At 38.3% G+C, this 18,094-nt stretch overlaps 1 protein-coding gene across 1 annotated transcript in view; it reads right to left on the minus strand.

The window, feature by feature from the left end:
• Positions 1-728: 728 nt before the first annotated feature.
• The window catches only part of LOC139311227 (guanine nucleotide-binding protein subunit alpha-14-like), a 40,096-nt gene continuing 22,730 nt past the window's right edge, over positions 729-18,094 (minus strand). The window contains exons 3-7 of the mRNA XM_070935620.1: positions 7,766-7,920; positions 6,499-6,627; positions 4,959-5,088; positions 1,882-2,035; positions 729-1,013 (exon numbers count right to left, since the gene is read on the minus strand). Coding sequence (XP_070791721.1) covers positions 829-1,013; positions 1,882-2,035; positions 4,959-5,088; positions 6,499-6,627; positions 7,766-7,920 — 753 coding nt within the window. The 3' untranslated portion in view covers positions 729-828. The remainder of the gene's footprint in view (positions 1,014-1,881; positions 2,036-4,958; positions 5,089-6,498; positions 6,628-7,765; positions 7,921-18,094) is intronic.

Genomic DNA, 18,094 nt, shown 5'->3' on the forward strand with positions numbered 1-18,094 from the left:
TACATCCCTTCTGACAGATAGATATAATTGGGAAGAGAGGGTCCCTCAAACAACTGCTTTTGGTTTGCTAACATATTAATATTAATTCAAATAATATTAAATCATCAAGGATAAAAGCACCTGTATGTTGTAGTTGCCTGTCATTAAGTGAGAAGATATGCAAACAGCCTCTTTAGTATCCATTGTTTGATTCCAAGTAAAATACATACTCTGATGAAGCTCAGTTCATGGTAACTTCACGCAAATTTCACAGGAACAGCATGTGAAGACTTTATTAATTAGTCCCTTCATCAGACCAGTTCCAATTTTCTTTTAATCTAGCCTGAGAGGATTAGATAATTCACACCTAAGTAATAATTAGGCTTGAGGCTACTTTGTTTTTGTTTTCCTGAGTCTAAAAAAAGAGCAATCAACTGCTGCCACCTGTTAAGGCCGCTTGTTCACTACAAGAAGAAAGGCACCATTAAAAACATTTAATAAATAATTACTCAAAACTAAGCACCCCTCTTTCTGTTGAATAATAAGAATACAATTAGTCTTAAACTCATTCTCATGGCCCTCACTAGGTTTAAATGCACATCTATTATAAATTACGAAAGGCAAAAGGATTTCTGATTATGACCAAAATGCTCACAAATCCCCTCCAAAAAATTAAAAGCAGAATATTCAAAATCTATTCCTTAAAAAGTTCTAAATTTATTCGAAGTTCCCTTCCATGTTCAGCAAGGACACAAACAATTGTTAAAAAATCTATTGCACAGAATATATTTTATAAGTAATAAATAAAATTGCAGTATAATCAAACGTATGTAGCTGATTCCCTTTTATTTATGCCAGGTTGAATTCCTTTAGATTCCGAGTAAGGATGGTGTCTTTAACAGCTGCAAACACAAATCGAATGTTCTCGGTGTCAGTGGCACACGTAAAATGAGCATAGATGTCTTTGTCTGAATTCTGATCCTTATATAACTGCAGAATGAAGTCTCCAGCAGCTTTGACATCTTGTTTTGGTCCTGTTCAAAATCAAAATCGATAATTTAAGAAACCCAGATTGAGATCTCCAAATATGTTTTTATATGTATTCGCTATTCAGTACCTAAATCTGTCTGACTCTTTGCAGGAGAGAGGGGATGGTTTCTTGTGAAAGGCCAGCAAACACGTGCACGCTTGCCCACTATTCATGCAAGGGGGGAGGTGTGCGCATGCTCTCCTGCCGCTTTCATGGCCCGGTTCTGAATGGCTCACGGCACAGTAGTGGACCATGGCCTGGGGATTGGGTATCCCTAATCTAATTAACTCCTGCCATTCCCTTTTCCTTTTGCCTTCAATATTTATTAGTGTAATCCAGTCCATTGTTTTCAAACATGCTAGACTGAACAGATGATAATTTTTTATTCTAGCATCAGTATCCATCTGTTAGGATTAGAATCTGATTATGTGTAACTTCAATTATAATAATACAAACTAAGTATTCCAAGTAATAGCATAGCAATAGCATTTAGACTTATATACTGCTTCACAGTGCTTTACAGCCCTCTAAGCGGTTTACAGAGTCAGCATATTGCCCCCAACAATCTGGGTCCTCATTTTACCGACCTCGGAAGGATGGGAGGCTGAGTCAACCTTGAGCCTGGTGGGATCTGAAATGCCAAATTGCAGGCTGCCAGCAGTCAGCAGAAGTAGCCTGCAGTATTGCATTCTAACCACTGTGCCACCACGGCTCTATAATATAAATTGTAATAAAATAACAAATTTTGATAGTATAGGAAAGAACCCTGATAGCTGACAGGTTTTACCAAGAGAGTGCCAATTGTGTAAGCGAACAGAAGAAATTGTATCCCTGCATAACAGAGATAAGCCCTATTTAGAATAATTATTTACCTCGGAACTGGGGAAAATAGTTAATTAAATGAGAATGCATAATTTTCTCTTCTAAAATATCTTTTTTGTTTAAGAACAAGATGATTGAAGACTTCTGAAACCAAGGGTAGGTAATTACTGTTTTAAATAAGGCCTTGCTTTCTTCCAAACGATTCTACAAGAAAAGCATAAAAGAACAAAGAAGCATTTTTAAATAGGTTATCTTCAAAAATTAAAGTAACTTTATTTAATATTCAAAACAAAACGTACTCTACCATTTTTTGCATCATGACATGTACACAAAATTTAATTAATTTGGGCAACTGTATTAGCTATCCAGACAATGCCATAAACTCTATTACACCTCTTAAAATAGACATATGGAGATGGGAAAACCTCACTGGCCTGTGGACAGAATGTTCCTGGGAACACTGGAACTTCCTCCCCACCACCTCGGGAACACAATGATCTATTTCTTTTTGGGAATAGTGCAATATCTCCCAGAAAAGGAAATGCTTGATGCTGGCACATTTCCAGAAAACTATTGGACCACCTCCAGATGGCACAGTTGGCAAGAAAACAAGTATTCTGTCCCAGGAATGGTGATGTTTGTGTATGACTAATAACATGGAGTCTATGTAAGACTAGAACTATACAAGAATTACTAAGATGAGCCCTACTACAAGATCGAAGTGCTCCTGATAGCAGACCACTTCCTTATAAATGTCTATTATGAGTGCTTTATAGTTATTGTTAGTTATCTGTGCTGAAGGATTGCAATGGACTGTAGGATTGTGATACAGGTAGTCCTCGGTTAACGACCATTCAATAAGCATCTGTTCAAAGTCACCATAACGCTGAAGATGGTGGTCATAACCTTTCTCAATGTTCCTGTCATCCCAGGACCACCATAGTTACGTAGCTGCAACCTAGACACTTGGCAATCAGCTCACACTTATGATGGTTGCAGCATCCCAAGGTCACATGATCCTGATTTGCAACCTTCCCTGCCAGTTTCCCACAAGAAAAGTCAACGGGGCAGCTGGCAGGGAAGATTGTAAATTGCTCAGATTAGCCTCCCTCCACCCATGCAACATGCCCCACTCCACAACATGTCCCACCCTCTGCACTCATGACATGCCTTGCTTGCCACCCGTAAACCATCTCTGGCCCTTACGCATCCTCCCTGAGCCTTGCTCTGCTCACACACCCTCCCAACCCCTTAGACACCATCTCTGAGCCTCACTGAGCTCACTCCGTGCCTCTCTAGCTACTTGTGCACTTTCCCCTACCTGTCAGCAGCCATCCCAAGTCTGTACCAGTTCTTCCCAAGCCTTGCTGCATTTGTGCCATACCTCCCCAGCAGCTCACTCTGACTCTCCCACCCAGCAGCAGCCACCCCAAGTTTTGTTGTAGTCACCTCCCAAGCCACCCATGTGCCTTCCAGGGCATTTGCACACCCTTATGCACTCTCTCCCACCCAGTAACAGTCATTGATCTGTCTGCTGGCTTGTTTGCAATCTACCAGGGATTTGCAAATTTCTGCTGACTTCCCTGCTGACTTTGGTTGTTAGAAGCTGTGAGGCGGTGCTCACTTAACAACCCACAATCTTCTCTTAATAATGGCCATGGGCACTACAGGGATTGCTATCATTAAGCAATGCAATCACATAACATTGTGCTTCATGATTCCAGTGCTTAATGATAGAAATTCTGAATCCAATTGCCCTTATAACTCAAAGTCTACCTGTACAAAGTTCCTGGAGGCTGGCTCATAGTGGAATGCTTTGGATGATGTAGATTGTGAGATCAGAAAACTCATTAGTAGGGAGGAATAGAGAGACTGAAGGAGGAATTAGGAGATGCTCAAAGCTAATATCAGTTGGCAAATGGAAGGTGTAGGCAGAGGACCTTTGACCAGCTCATGCTGGTGCACCAATTGCGGCCATACCTGGAGCAGGCTATGTTGCAGTAACTCGAGCCTTTATCACTTTGTACATGTGATTGTCTCTGAAGATCACTTAGGAGCCTCAGATAGTGTAGATGGTGTGTTCTATATGTTAGCCAGCACAAGTGGCCAGAATAACATTATACCTGATCGGTTTCCAAACAACTTTTAGGTATAATTCAAAATTCTGGTTTTGACCTATCTATGCTTTTGACGCTTAGATACGTTCAGGACCGTATCCTCCAACCAGATTTGACCCATCTGACGCGGCTCAGAAGCATTGCTCTTGAGCAACTGGTCCTTCTTTGGAACAGCCTCCCTATAGAGCTCAGATATGTCCCCTTGATTGTTCTTTGAAGATGCTAAAAATTATGCTCTTCCAGAGGACATCTCTTGATGCCACTAGGTTTGATTTTGTGGCGATTAGAGGTAGTCCTTGTTTAATGACTTGTCACTTAAAGATTATTCAAAGTTCTGACAGACTCCCCCACACTGCTCGAAGGATGGGATTATATACGAGTTATGATTGCCACATGTGCACACACACCCCAAGGTCACATGATTGCATTTTGGTTGCTTAGCAACTAGTTTGCATTTACGACCAGGTGCAGCACCTCATAGTCATGTGATCATAATTTGCAATGTTTTTTGACAATTTCCAGGCAGTTTCTGGCAAAAAATATGCCCATTCTCAAAAATGGATTTACTTAACAACCATATCATTTGCTTAAGAACTGTGGTGAGTCATTTTACAAACCATTGTAAAAACAGTCATAAAATCAAATCAGGTCATGTGGTGATCCACCTAACAATCACAGTGGCTTTCAACCAAAATTCCACGCTCAATTGTGATCGTTAAGTGAATCTATTTATTGTCATTTATTTATTATTAATCATATATTAGTTTATTTTCAAGCATCGATGTTTTATTACTTTTGTTGAACATGAATATACCTCTGTCAGAAGTCCAAGCCAATTACATTGGTATAATTTTTGTGTTAAGGGCATAGTTGGGCAGTTATCTGTCAAGTTCCTTTTCCCTCCCTACATATCTGGCACAAATGTCAGCCTTCTATAGTAACTTCTGTTAAGATGCACACATGAGTATTGAATAACTATTTATGACAGCAATTACTTTTCTTTTTCCTACCTCATTATGGGATTCTGCCAGGACTTGGTCATATTCACTCAGTGCAACTAAAAATATAATTGAGGTCACATTTTCAAAACAGTGGATCCATTTCCTTCTTTCTGATCTTTGTCCACCAACATCTACCATTCTGTAAAAAGGAGCAGAAATCACTAATCATCCTGTAAAGCACTTCACCAAGCACCAACTTCGAGGCTGCACTTTGCTAGAAAGATATACTGATTTTTATACAATTGATTTGTATATTTTATGTTTGGAAAAATTAACAGGTAAATTATGTTCCACTAAAATGATGGTGGAAAAGTTATTTCAAGTTATCTGAGCTTCATGGGTACCAATTCTATTGTTGGATCAAATAATGTGTAACTTCATCCATCTCCACAACTCTTCCACAACGCACATTCTGAGTGCCTGCTGCACTGAAAGAGAAGCAGTGAAGATGCATAGTGCTTCAAGACTTGTTTTTTTTCTTCCCTAACTTCTAATGCACTGAATAAAGTGAGTCCAAATGTGGATCTCTCAGGAAAACAGTCCCTACTGTTCCCCATGCTGGGTGGGGGAAAGAGCAAGGGATTACAAGACTGGCTGGGAAACTACTATGGACTGTTGAAAAGAAAGTTTGTGTGATTACAGCAGACCAGAAGTGCAGCAGCAGCCAATAGCACTAAATCAGCCATAACTTCCCTAAATTTCATTCCTCAACAGTCATGGGTCCTGGATCTTGGACACATTCTGTGAGTACAGCTGAGGTACCTTATTCAAAAATTGTTGTCCTATGATGCACGGTTTCACTCAGTTAAAGGTCAAGACAATTACAATTTTAGTAGTTTATAGATTAGGAAATATGATGCATGATGGCTCAGCAATTAAAGACACTGAGCTTGTCAGTTGGAGAACTGACAGCCTGGGTTCGAAACCCGAGCTCTGCGCAATGGGGTGAGCTCCGTTCCTAGCTCCAGCTCCTGCCCACCTAGCAGTTTGAAAGCATGCAAATGCAAGTAGATTAATAGATACCACTTTGGTGGGAAGGTAGCAGCTTTCTGTGCACCTTTGGCATATAGCCATGCTGGCCACATGACCATGGAAATTGTCTTTGGACAATGCTGGCTCCCTCGGCCAAGAAACTGAGATAAGTACCATTCTCTAGAGTCAGACACAACTGACAGGGAAACCTTTATATTAGGAAATAGACTTATAAATTACAGTAAGCACAGTTGAACAATGGAACCAATTACAGAGGGTATGCTTCTTTTCACTGAATATGATCAAGCAAAGACAGGTTAGCCTTCCACCATGGATATTTTAATTTGGTCTTGAGTTCCTAAATGATATTTTTTAAGACTTGATTCTATGATTCTGAAATCTTGTAAAGACTGTACAGAAATGGATGTAGCATAATAGCAAAGGTGAAACAAGACTGGAGAGAATTGATCTAGTCTTATGTATTTTCTTTACTTATCCATTTATTGAAAACAATTGGTGCAATTTTGGGCATATGATAATCATGATGGCTAAGAGAAGGCCTTCAGGATAGACTTACCGAAAAGGAACTTTTTGTAGCACAAAATGGTATTCAATTATTCCAGTGGTTGGTATTCTTACTCTGAGGACATCTTGCTCATTTGGCACAAATAATGGCACAGCAATACGTTCTAAATCTGAAAGGAAACTTCAAAATCAAAGTCACACATCTTTTTAGTTCATGCCATCAGAAAGCATTTCACATGATTCAACAAAGACTGAAACTGGTATTTCACATGAAAGCTAATATAGCAACAACAACAACAAATGTATCAAAATGTATGTTTGAAAATGTATTCCGAATTAGGATGCTGTTGTGGAAATCTTACTTCTATTTGAAGATTGCAGAGAGTTGTAATGCTTCTTTATATCTGCCACTGCCCTATATCCTCCCTCTGAAGCCTATATGTTCTGAACCTGCTGAATTTCAGAACGGCCCTAAAGATTTGACTTCTCCAGCAGGATCTGAGATAAAGTGATATGTAAGTCCAATTCTTGATTACTGTTTTCCCATTAATGTTGTTCCCTGATGTGAACTGACATATGTACATCTTGATATTACTTTACTTCTGTTTTTAAATTCAATTCCTTGTACTCATTCAGAGTTGCTTTGGTGAGCTAAATAAGTGTGTAAAATGAAGATAAAGATGATGATGGCCTCAAAGATCAAATATCCAATTATTCTACAGATAGCTAGATAATGTACAGGAAGTATTTGTAATGTCCATTTAACAGAGGAAGACAATCTACTGGAAACATTTTATATGCATATGCCTCATACAGAAAAGCATGCATTATATTGATGACAGTCTCCTAAAACAATGTGATCAAAATTTGGCATTACAATTATATTTTTCGATAGCAATATTTCTTCTCTAATAAAGAAAAAAATCAAGCTTCTGGAAGACTTATCAAAATTGGGGATAAACTCAATGCCCCCCAAACTCTGAAAAGAGACTTAAAATCTTCAGCTTTGAGCCTCCAATGATGCCACTGGGTCAATAAGTCCACTGTAGTCCTCCAAGGACTCCCCCAAAAAAGGAAAGAAGAGAGGGGGAGGAGGAATTTCCAGTTCCAACCAGAGAAACACTATGTGCATTTCATGCACATCATGCATTTATTTCAACTATGTTTTATTAACTGTTCAAGATCATAAAAACTGAACATGCACACTTAGTAAAATCTGTTCATTAACATTCCATACAACAAAGTGATAAGAAGCCATAATTTTTTTTAAATATTTTTTAAAAAGCCAAAGTCAAGTTTGCAAAGATTACCATACTTACTATTTAGCTGAATCTGACAATTGGTATTCTCTCCGCCGGTGGTAGCACTCTTGGATGCCTGGATCCTCCCATAGCCTCTTAATTGCTTCCGCATGTTTTCTTTCCAGGCTTTCTATTTTGTCTGTTTGTACCTCTTCAATCATCCGGCTGTCATCCTGAAATGGGGAGTGGGGGGTAGCTACAGTTATAGATTGAAAAATCAGTTTGAACAACAAAAAATGTCAAACTGGAGGTCATCAGCTCTTTGTTAAGCAAAGCATAACCACACACATAAAGTAATCTGTCCAATGTTGGAATGAAGCAATCCTTATAAAGTTGATTGAGATAACTGTGGCAAACATGCAATTTATGGAGGACAAGGCTAAATCTTTTATTGCTTCCATGGTGCATCGATAGCTTTGAATTGTTGAAGAGAAACCTACAATATCTAAGGAGGCTGTTTGGAGATGCATGTTCCTTGCTCTATATGATGTAGATCTGAACTGCTTCCGATTAGATATGCAATCAGGACTCTGAATGGCTGGTTCTCCTGACAACCAAAAAGACATAACAGAATAACAGAGTTGGAAGGGACCTTGGAGATCTTCTAGTCCAACCCTCTGCTCAGGCACGAGACCCTATACCCATGATGGCGAACCTATGGCATGTGTGCCACAGGAGGCACGTAGCATTCTTTCTGTGGACACATGAGCCATCGCCCCAGTTCAGCTCTGCCGCGCATGTGCACCTGCCTCCCGCTGGCCAGCTGGTCGTTGGCCCTCTGCTGTGCATGCGCAGGGCACCTGTGCTGGGGGTGCGTGGACATGCACGGGGGATGGGGCGCATGAGCGGGTGTGCACACATGCATGGGGCTCATGCAGTGGTGCAGGCGGGGGGCCCACATGCATTGCATTTTGGGGGTTCAGGCACACACGTGTATTTGCGTGCACACTTTGGGCACTCGATCCGGAAAAAGTTAGCCATCATTGCCCTTTACCATTTCAGACAAATGGTTGTCCAATCTCTTCCAGTGTTGGAGCATCCACAACTTCTGGAGGCAGGTTGTTCCACTGATTACACAGTGGAAGACCCTGTGTTCCACATTGATTACACAAATACCCTAATTAAAGCAGCCTTACAAAAACTACCTATTGCTATTTGTTATTTCTAAAGTACAAAATAAATACCTATCTGTTCATTTAAAAGTTTGCCTAAAGTGCAAAGCGATGAACAAAAATTCCAACTTGAATTTGAAGGTAACAATGCACCTTCTAAATTAGATATATGAAGACAAGGAAAAAAATAATTCACCCAGGTACACCAACTCCTGCAAGCACAAAGCTCTCAGTGGACCTTAGAAATAGTATAGCTTTTAAATAGACAATATACCACAGTAACAGATTGTTATTACTTTGGTGGTTTTTCCTCTCCTTTCTCAGTGCTCATCTTATAAGCGAATATATAATGAGTGTTTTCCAAGTGGAAAAGAAAAATGTTAAATAAATAAGCAAGCAAGCAGTAACACACAGTGGCGTTTGAATTTACTGGCCTAGCAATAAGTATCCCAAATTATTTCTTGGATTTTTTTTTTTTCAAAAAAAGAAAGAAAGAAAAACAAGCAACTATGATCTTCTTAAAATCCATACATGCAGGCATAACTTTTGGCAGTAATGCTCCATGATAGAAATGAATCTAAACTGAAAATAAATCTCGTCATTGCTAAAGTACTTGGCATTTCCATTTACACTAGGCTGACTCTCTGATTCCTTTAGCATTAGTCAGAATGTGACTTTGAAGAACGAAGAAATCAGGAACTTTGGAAATTTTATACAAATGACTGGCCAACAGATGAAAGCATTTTATTTGCATTTGACTATGTGAATAAAACTAACCTGACAGGCATGAAAATATCTAGATTTCTCACTTCAATAAAAAAAAAAAACATGCTAGGTCTTTTGATTGTAATGCATTTACTAGTGCTACTACTAAAAATTTTGGAATTTTGAAACTTTTACTATAAGATTTTGGAGCTAACTATATAAAATAAACAGCTTTTTATGGGAAATGAAGTTATTTTGTCTATTGTAAGTTGTATCATATATTAGATTATGATTTAAATTGGACACTATTGGGGATTAAAGATTCTAGGCAAAAAAAATGTAAACCAAAAGTTTTGATCAGTATTGGAATTTACAAAAATAATACAAAATGCTTCAGATTTTAAAAATTAAAGGAGATCTTTAAAGAATGGGACCAGAAATTAATAACTGCAATATCAGTAAGAATGTATGCTTCTATAGATAGACAATCATCCAGTGTTAATGAAGGAATGACAGATGTGAAATAAATCAGAAATAGTAGAATCAGAAATATTGGATTAAAAATTGTGGATTATAAACAGAAAAGGCATTTAAAGTGGAAATACAAGTGACAAGTCAAGAGAATGACTCAGATAAAAACATTTTACAGACTATTCAAAAGAAGCTGGCTGAAGTTTCAACAATTAAAAAGGAAATACAACTGTAGTACTTAGAACTGTAAACTGCCCAAAGTTATTTGGTTGAGATGGGTGGCTATAAAAAATGGAATAAATAAATAAATGCTTAACCAAGACAATTATAATATCTCTTTTCAGGGATTTACAAAACAGGCTTGTTAAAGCTTCGAAGAAGCTTTTGTAATGGGAGAAAGAAGAACTGAAGAGAGATCAAATCGTATAACAATATTTTAATTAACATTTTCAGAACTAAAAGGAAGGACTCTAGTTTATTTGATAAAAGTTAAAATAAGGGGAGGTAAATTTCAACCAGTCTTGCGCAATGCCATTATTGCATTGCCACCAATCTCAATGAGCAGAATACTTCTCGTCTTCCTACGGAGTCTGTTTCCAGCTCTGGTCTACTTCATAAGGCCGACACAACCATCACTTTCAATAAAATTACTACAGGTATTATAATGCAGTCTTTTATTCGACAGATGGTAAAGTTCATAATATAAAGCTAATTGATATAGTAAAACATTTACAGAAAAATACAAACAATTAAAAACCTTGCAGTAAATCTAATTGTTACTTAAGACGGTTGCAGCTTATTTATAAAACCTGCCGCTTCCTTCCAGGAACATAAACTGAAATATTCTATTATAAAGTCTATTTCTATTTGAAAAGTCATACCCAAGGTGGTCACCATAGTAACTAAGCACTGCCATTTTGTCTGCATCTGGGCTGGGCTGGATATTATGCCTGCTACCCAGTAATAGCAGAGACACACCACAATCGGTTCTTTGATTACAGCATTTCCATGCTATTTGAGGAGAGAATGAAGTGAAAAATGCACTTGACCAAGATGTCCCCCTGTATCCAAATTATACAAAGCCTGCTAGAAATCTGCTTATCTAAATGCATAATTTACTGCTATCACCAGTTGAAACCAGCACACACTGAATTCCCGATAAATAAATAAATTCTTCTTTTGATGAAGTGATAAGCGATGTTGACAAAACCCTACTGTTTATTTAAAGTTTTTATCCCACTTTCCATTTCAACATAGTGTTCAAGAGGCCAGAAAATAAAGCGGGTAAGATAGCATGCAACATCATAAGAGAAAATAAATTAAGGTAGGTAAAAAGGAAAATATAGACCACCTCCTTCAGCAAACAGATCAGCTTAGATGTCGAAATGCTGCCAGTATTAACAAAACGTTTCCTTGCCAGCAGCAAACATAAGGACGGAACTAATCTGCCTGAACTTCCTTGCTAAAATCTCCCAGTCATTTAAAAAAAAACTCTCTTTCAGGTTGCCACCAAAATTGTCCCTCACAGAGAGAAAGGGTTTTGAAAAATCTGAGAAAGGGTTCTGAGAAGAGTACAGTAGTGGCCAAAATTGTGGAAAGCTTTTGGAAAAAGTGTATTTTCTAAAACCAGTTAATAACACCACTTTTTTTTGGAGTAGTACCATAAAATTATATATCAATGGAAAGATAATTTAATCAAGAATGTAATGCAATAACTTTTATGAAGGATTTGCTATTAGAATAGCAGTTACAGTATAAAAAAGAAAAGTGAAACACAGAAAAAATGAGATATACAAAAATTATCACCCTAGAAAAAAACAAGATATACAAAATTACCACGTCAGTTAATACTTAGTTGGGTAACTTTTAGCATGAATTACAGCCTTACAAACATCTTCCCATGGAGTGAATCAAGTCTTTTGGTTCTGCAACTATTATAATGTGAAACCAAGATTGAATGATTGCTTCTATTAACTGGGTTTTATTGCTGGGTCACTTCTGACTAACAAGTTTCTTTAGTTGGCTCCATAAATTTTCAATTGGGTTAAGGTCTAGACTATTCCCAGGCCATTCCAGTGGTGAAATATGATTATCTTTAAACTCAAAAAAAAAAAAAGTGGTGTTATTAGCCATAAAACCTCAAAAATACACTTTTCCCAAAAGGTTCCCACAATTTTGGCCACTACTGTAGCTGAAAAAATCTGTCATTTCAAAGCCTTTGAAGTGTGCCCGGGATAGAACTGGGTATCAAAGCAGCAAATGAGACCTGCATGTAACCTCAGGGAATAATCTGTTTGTGGCATTCTGGGTTACTAGAAATCTGAAACTGTTTTCAAAGGAACAGTGTGAACAAGTTATAATTACTAGGGCAGTGCATGTTTCAAAAACTATTCCGAAAAAGTGCACTGGGACTCATGAAAGTCTAGTGCAGCTTTGTTGCTCATTAAAAGCACACCATCTTGGGGCAAGCCCGAAAAACAAATGCAACTACCTTAAGGAATAAAGCTTATAAAAGCTTTATAAACTCAATAAAGCTTATAAATCAGCAACATCTCCATTCCCCCCCACACACACACAGACTCAGGTAAACACCTGGAAAATGCTGGTGTCCGCCTGACCTAATTATTTCTTCTAATATAGCTACTTCTAGATAAATTAGGAATATCTTATCTTTCCTGAGTTACAGTTCCATGTATGCAGTTTCACCTATACCAACCACTTATCAACTGGCTTGAATTAAGTTCGAAAAGAGTTAAAAATTATTTTATTTCAGTCAGTCTCCTTTTTATTATGTTATAAATGTTAGCACTTTGCATTGTTTCCAAAATGAAGTAGCCATCATAGATGATGCCATGGGCTTTGCTCTATATTCACCCTATTGACTGACTTCAATATTCAACCCCTCTTGTATGGAATGATAATGTTTTTATGTTTTGTTTTGTTTGTGTTTTTGAAAATAAAAAAAAATTATTGGAAAAAAAATATTCAACCCCTTTTCTATTCTCCCCTCATCTTCCATATCCAGAACATTGATGCTCCCATGTTCTCTCTTTCATGTTCTGCAGTACAGGTAGTCGTGGTAGCCATCGTGGCACAGTAGTTAGAATGCAGTATTGCAGGCTACTTCTGTTGACTGCCAGCTGCCAGCAGTTGGGCAATTTGAGTCTCACTGGCTCAAGGTTGACTCAGCCTTCCATCCTTCCGAGGTTGGTAAAATGAGGGCCCAGATTGTTGGGGCAATATGCTGAGTCTGTAAACCGCTTAGAGAGGGCTATAAAGTACTGTGAAGTGGTATATAAATCTAAGTGCTATTGCTATTGCTAGTCCTTGACTTACAAGCAAAAATGAGCCAAAAATATCTATTACTAAACAAGACAGTTGTTAAGTGAATTTTGTACCATCTTACAACCTTTCTTGCCACAATTGTTAAGTGACCCACTGAAGCTGTTAAGTTAATAATATGGTTCGTAAGTGAATCTGGCTTCCCCATTGACTTCACTTTTCAGAAAATCATAGAAGAGATCATATGAGTCCGGGACACTGCAACTGTCATAAATACATGCCAGTTGCCAAGCATCTAAATTTTGCTCACATGACCATGGGGATGCTGCAATGGTTGTAAGTGTCAAAAATGGCTGTTGTAACTTCCAACACTCATTAAATGAATGGTTGTAAGTCAAGCAATATCTATATTTCAGTGTAATAAAATTTAGGCATTCCAGAGTGTTCCAGTAAAGTGGGGAGATTGAAGAAAGTTGTACAATTTGTGATGGAGGTTTGCCAGAAGAAGCAAGAAAATTATGGTACTTGGCTTCTAAGAATCTAATGTCCATAGTATGTAAACAGCAGAAAAGAGGAAACAGGACAGGAAGGTAAATGGCGGTGGTGGGGGATAAGGTAATTAAATCACAAAATGAAAGAAGGAACTTCTCTGGGAGCCAAAATGAAGCCTGAAAAGGAATTTGAAATGCGTCTTGAGATAGGAGACGGAAGTCACCTATTTCTATGGATAAACATATAAGGAATTATTATTGTACTGTTACAAGTGTGTTGGCTGGTGATATGAATATGTGTGTACTTTTGCATGCAGACAATGTTGTTTTCATGGCCAGAATGACTTGCAGCAAATTGTAAAATATTTGAGGGGGACAGATGTGAAAAATAATATGCAGAGGACCAAGGTAATTGTAATTCACTTGGAAAATGGGGTGGGATGCAATTTATAAGATCCACAAAAAATGAAAGCCCCATTAGGTTTAAAGAACAGAAGGCAACACATGAACTGGAAATGTATGAGGTGGAAATTAGAAAGGGAAGAGTGTGCTTGTCTGTCTATCCAGCATGCATGTATGGTATACATTTTCCCATAAGCAAACCTGAGAAAACGAACATCTGTAACCCTTCCAATTTTTGATGGGATAATTCCAAAGTCAGTGCTTTAGAGCTATACTGGAGCCCTTTGCTTGTTCAAAATATTGGTGTTTTTTTTTCCACAGGAAATAATTCCATGTGGAATAATAATTCCACAATGGAGAATAATTAAGCCAAATTAGTGAGCTCCGGTAGGAAAGACTAGGCTATAATGACTGCCAAGTTCTCTACATCCTGCATGGAAATACATCACAGGGTTTTTGATGTAGGGGAAAAGTGGAGGATGGAATGGAATGTGTGCCATTTTGAATTCCTGTCCAAAGCACCAAAGATAAATTCAAGAAAACTGAATGAATTGTAAAGATGGTGTTGGTCACCCAACAGTGAGCAGACTTGTACTGTCTTCAAATCAGTAACAGTAACAGAGTTGGAAGGGACCTTGGAGGTCATCTAGTCCAACCCCCCTGCTGACGCAGGAGACCTATACAATGATTCCTGTTCTCACTGAATCCTCTTTTCCTCTTCCTCCTCCAGCACTTCCTCCCTGCACTGCTACCTATCAGCTGTTATAACAGATTATAATTCATTAGTTTTTCCGGTAAGAGCTAGGACATGAAGCTACATAGATAAAATAAGACTGGAACATGTCCAGAGTTGTATCTTGAACAATCTTTCCTCTTTGATCCTACCTCATCATCCAGGTTTATGAAACCAATTCATGTCGGGAAAAGAATATTCAGTAGCTATAACAAATCAGGAAATGAAACCCTTTCTACCTTACTTGGATGATCCCAAAACTGCACATAAAACTTAAGTAAGAATAAGATAAAAAAAAATCTATTGTGCATAACTGTAAAGTCTTAGTGGTTTTTGTTTAGCAGGAGAGACCCATTTACCTACCCACCATAGTGCTCATATAGCGTGTCTCATTCTGAAACCATGCCCCATACATTTTATTAGGATTTTATAGATTAAATATACTAATATGCTGTGACCCACTCCTGTGCTTCCTTTACAATCACAATTTATAAGGCATCATTAAGTGACTTACATAGCATAAATTCTGTGATGGTCAGTCATTGATTTTTTACAGATGTTTAAATACCGGCTCCCAGTCACCCCAGAATTTAGCGTATTTCTCTTGCCTGATTAACAAAGGGATTTATGTTAATTTCCAGTTGAATAATTAATCCTAAATCACATAATCAAGATCACCTGCTTAATCTAACATGCCACTGTGACTTTAATCATGGCCAGAAGAAATAATGCAGCATAGAATTATGTTAATAGCAGAGCAAATGAATTTAAAAATAGCTATTCTTGGGAAGCAATTCAAATGAGAAAAAGTGGTGTATGAAGAAATTTAACATTCCTTTCTTCTCTAGAGTGATGGTTTAAAATTGGGACATTCTTTTCTTTTAGCTTTAAAAAACAATCTCAGGGAATCCCTTAAAAAATGCTTATTATTCTAATTTTATTTGGGTGATGTGGAGAAGATGGTGAAATACTGTAGGTGGTTTCTATTATTTTAATTAATTTCACACCACACCTCCCAATATGGGATTAATAATACCGGCCTAATATATAAAGAGGATGCCCAAGTGCCTGAATTTAAGTAAATAATTAGAACAACAACAAAAAATCCACCTCATGTGTGCCATGAATTTATATTATTAAAACTTCTATAACCCAGCATCTATAATATTTGAGGACAATAGTATTGATCTATATTTCACAACAAAGAAGATAGGCTTTAATGGAGATAAAATTCCACATCTAGTTTATGTTTAAATCAATACTTTCCAAGAGTTTTTATAAGTTCAGGTCTTAATTGAATCTATCTTCCTTCCTTTTCTTTGTACACATTAGCTACTTTCTTTGGATGGACATCTCTCTCTTGAGCGACTCAAACTGCAAACACACATGCAAGTCAATTTCAATGTGATTTATAACTGCTTTTGGCCCGAAATGGAAAGAAAAAGAAAGCCAAAATAGATAAAATAGATAGTTCAGTTCAGCGATGCAGTGGATGTGATATGTCGGTGCCTGGAGGCTGTGAGGGTCTGGATGGGAGTCAACAGGCTCAGACTTAACCCAGACAAGACCGAATGGCTGTGGGTATTGCCTCCTAAAGACTATGTCGATTGTCCATCTCTGGTCCTGGGGGGGGGGAATTGTCCCCCTCAGAACGGGCTCGCAATCTGGGTGTTCTTCTAGACTCACAGCTAAGATTAGAGCAACATCTGACAGCTGTGGCTAGGGGGACTTTTGCACAGGTTCGCCTGGTGCACCAACTGCGACCCTACTTAGATCAGGAGGCTCTCCTCACAGTCACTCATGCCCTTGTCACCTCACGGTTGGATTATTGCAATGTGCTCTACATGGGGCTACCCTTGAAAAGTGTTCGGAGACTACAGTTGGTCCAGAATGCAGCTGCGCGAGCTATTGTGGATGCACCTAGATACACCCACATTACACCAATTCTCTGCGAGCTGCACTGGCTCCCTATCAGTCTCCGGACACAATTCAAGGTGTTGGTTATTACCTTTAAAGCCCTACATGGCTTAGGGCCAGGCTATCTTCGAGACCGCCTTCTACCGCATAGCTCCCAACGACCGGTAAGATCCCACAGAGTTGGTCTCCTCCAGATCCCGTCAGCTAAACAATGTCGGCTGGCGGGCCCGTGGGGGAGGGCCTTCTCTGTGGCTGCCTCGACTCTCTGGAACCAATTACCTCCTTAGGTCCGGACCGCCCCCACCCTATTGGCCTTCCGGAAAGCAGTGAAGACCTGGCTCTTCCGGCAGGCCTGGGGCCGTTGATCTCACTGCTGCAATCTTGCGTGATCCGGTCATGAATGGAGTGTATGAGTTTTTAATGTTTTTTAAAACAACTTTTGTAGTATATTGTTCGCATTATTTTTTGTTGTAAGCTGCCCAGAGTCCAGGGAGTTGGGCGGCATAGAAATGCGACAAATAAATAAATAAATAAATAAATAAATAAACAAACAAACAAACAAATAAATGAATAAACAGAAATAGCATATACAACAATCCATCTTAAATCCTCCTGTGAAAGCTTGGATGCTAAATAACAAAACTTTACAACAACATTGTAGGTTGTATAAATAAACCTTTATCAGCAACTAGAAAATAGACATAGAGATTGTCTGACTGCCTGGGATTGCTGCTAGATGGAGAAAAATAAGACTTTGGTGCAATGTTCTATAACTCCTGCAATATAAAGGTGTGTGTTATTGATCACCACAAGAGCACAAGCAATGAGTCTGGAGGAGACTCCCGTATCTATCCCATAATAGTGCTGCTGAAGAAAGGGCATTACAGTGGGATCTGGTAAAAATCGAACAATAGTTGGAATAGGCCAAGGGCAAATTGTAGGGAACCATGCTTCTTGGATGAAGAGTTTTTACTACCCTACAAAAACTGGGCAGTTGGTTCAAATTAAACTGCAACTCAATTCAGAGCAATTGTTGGGGGATGAAATTTCTAGTCTGAGCTTGACGAAGGTTACATAAAAAGGTCTGGAAAAGGTTACATATAAAAGGAGTTTCTGCTTAAGAGACTTCTTCAAAATGGATTAGAAATTACTGGGAATACAGTAGCCCAACAATGCCTAGTGTAAACTCTTTTTAATATTAGCTTTCACTATGTTTGAGAGAATCAAGACTCTG

Source organism: Pituophis catenifer, unplaced genomic scaffold (genome assembly GCF_029215685.1).
Source record: "Pituophis catenifer annectens isolate HBS135680 unplaced genomic scaffold, rPitCat1.0.hap2 SCAF_2, whole genome shotgun sequence".
Classification (NCBI taxonomy): domain Eukaryota; kingdom Metazoa; phylum Chordata; class Lepidosauria; order Squamata; family Colubridae; genus Pituophis; species Pituophis catenifer.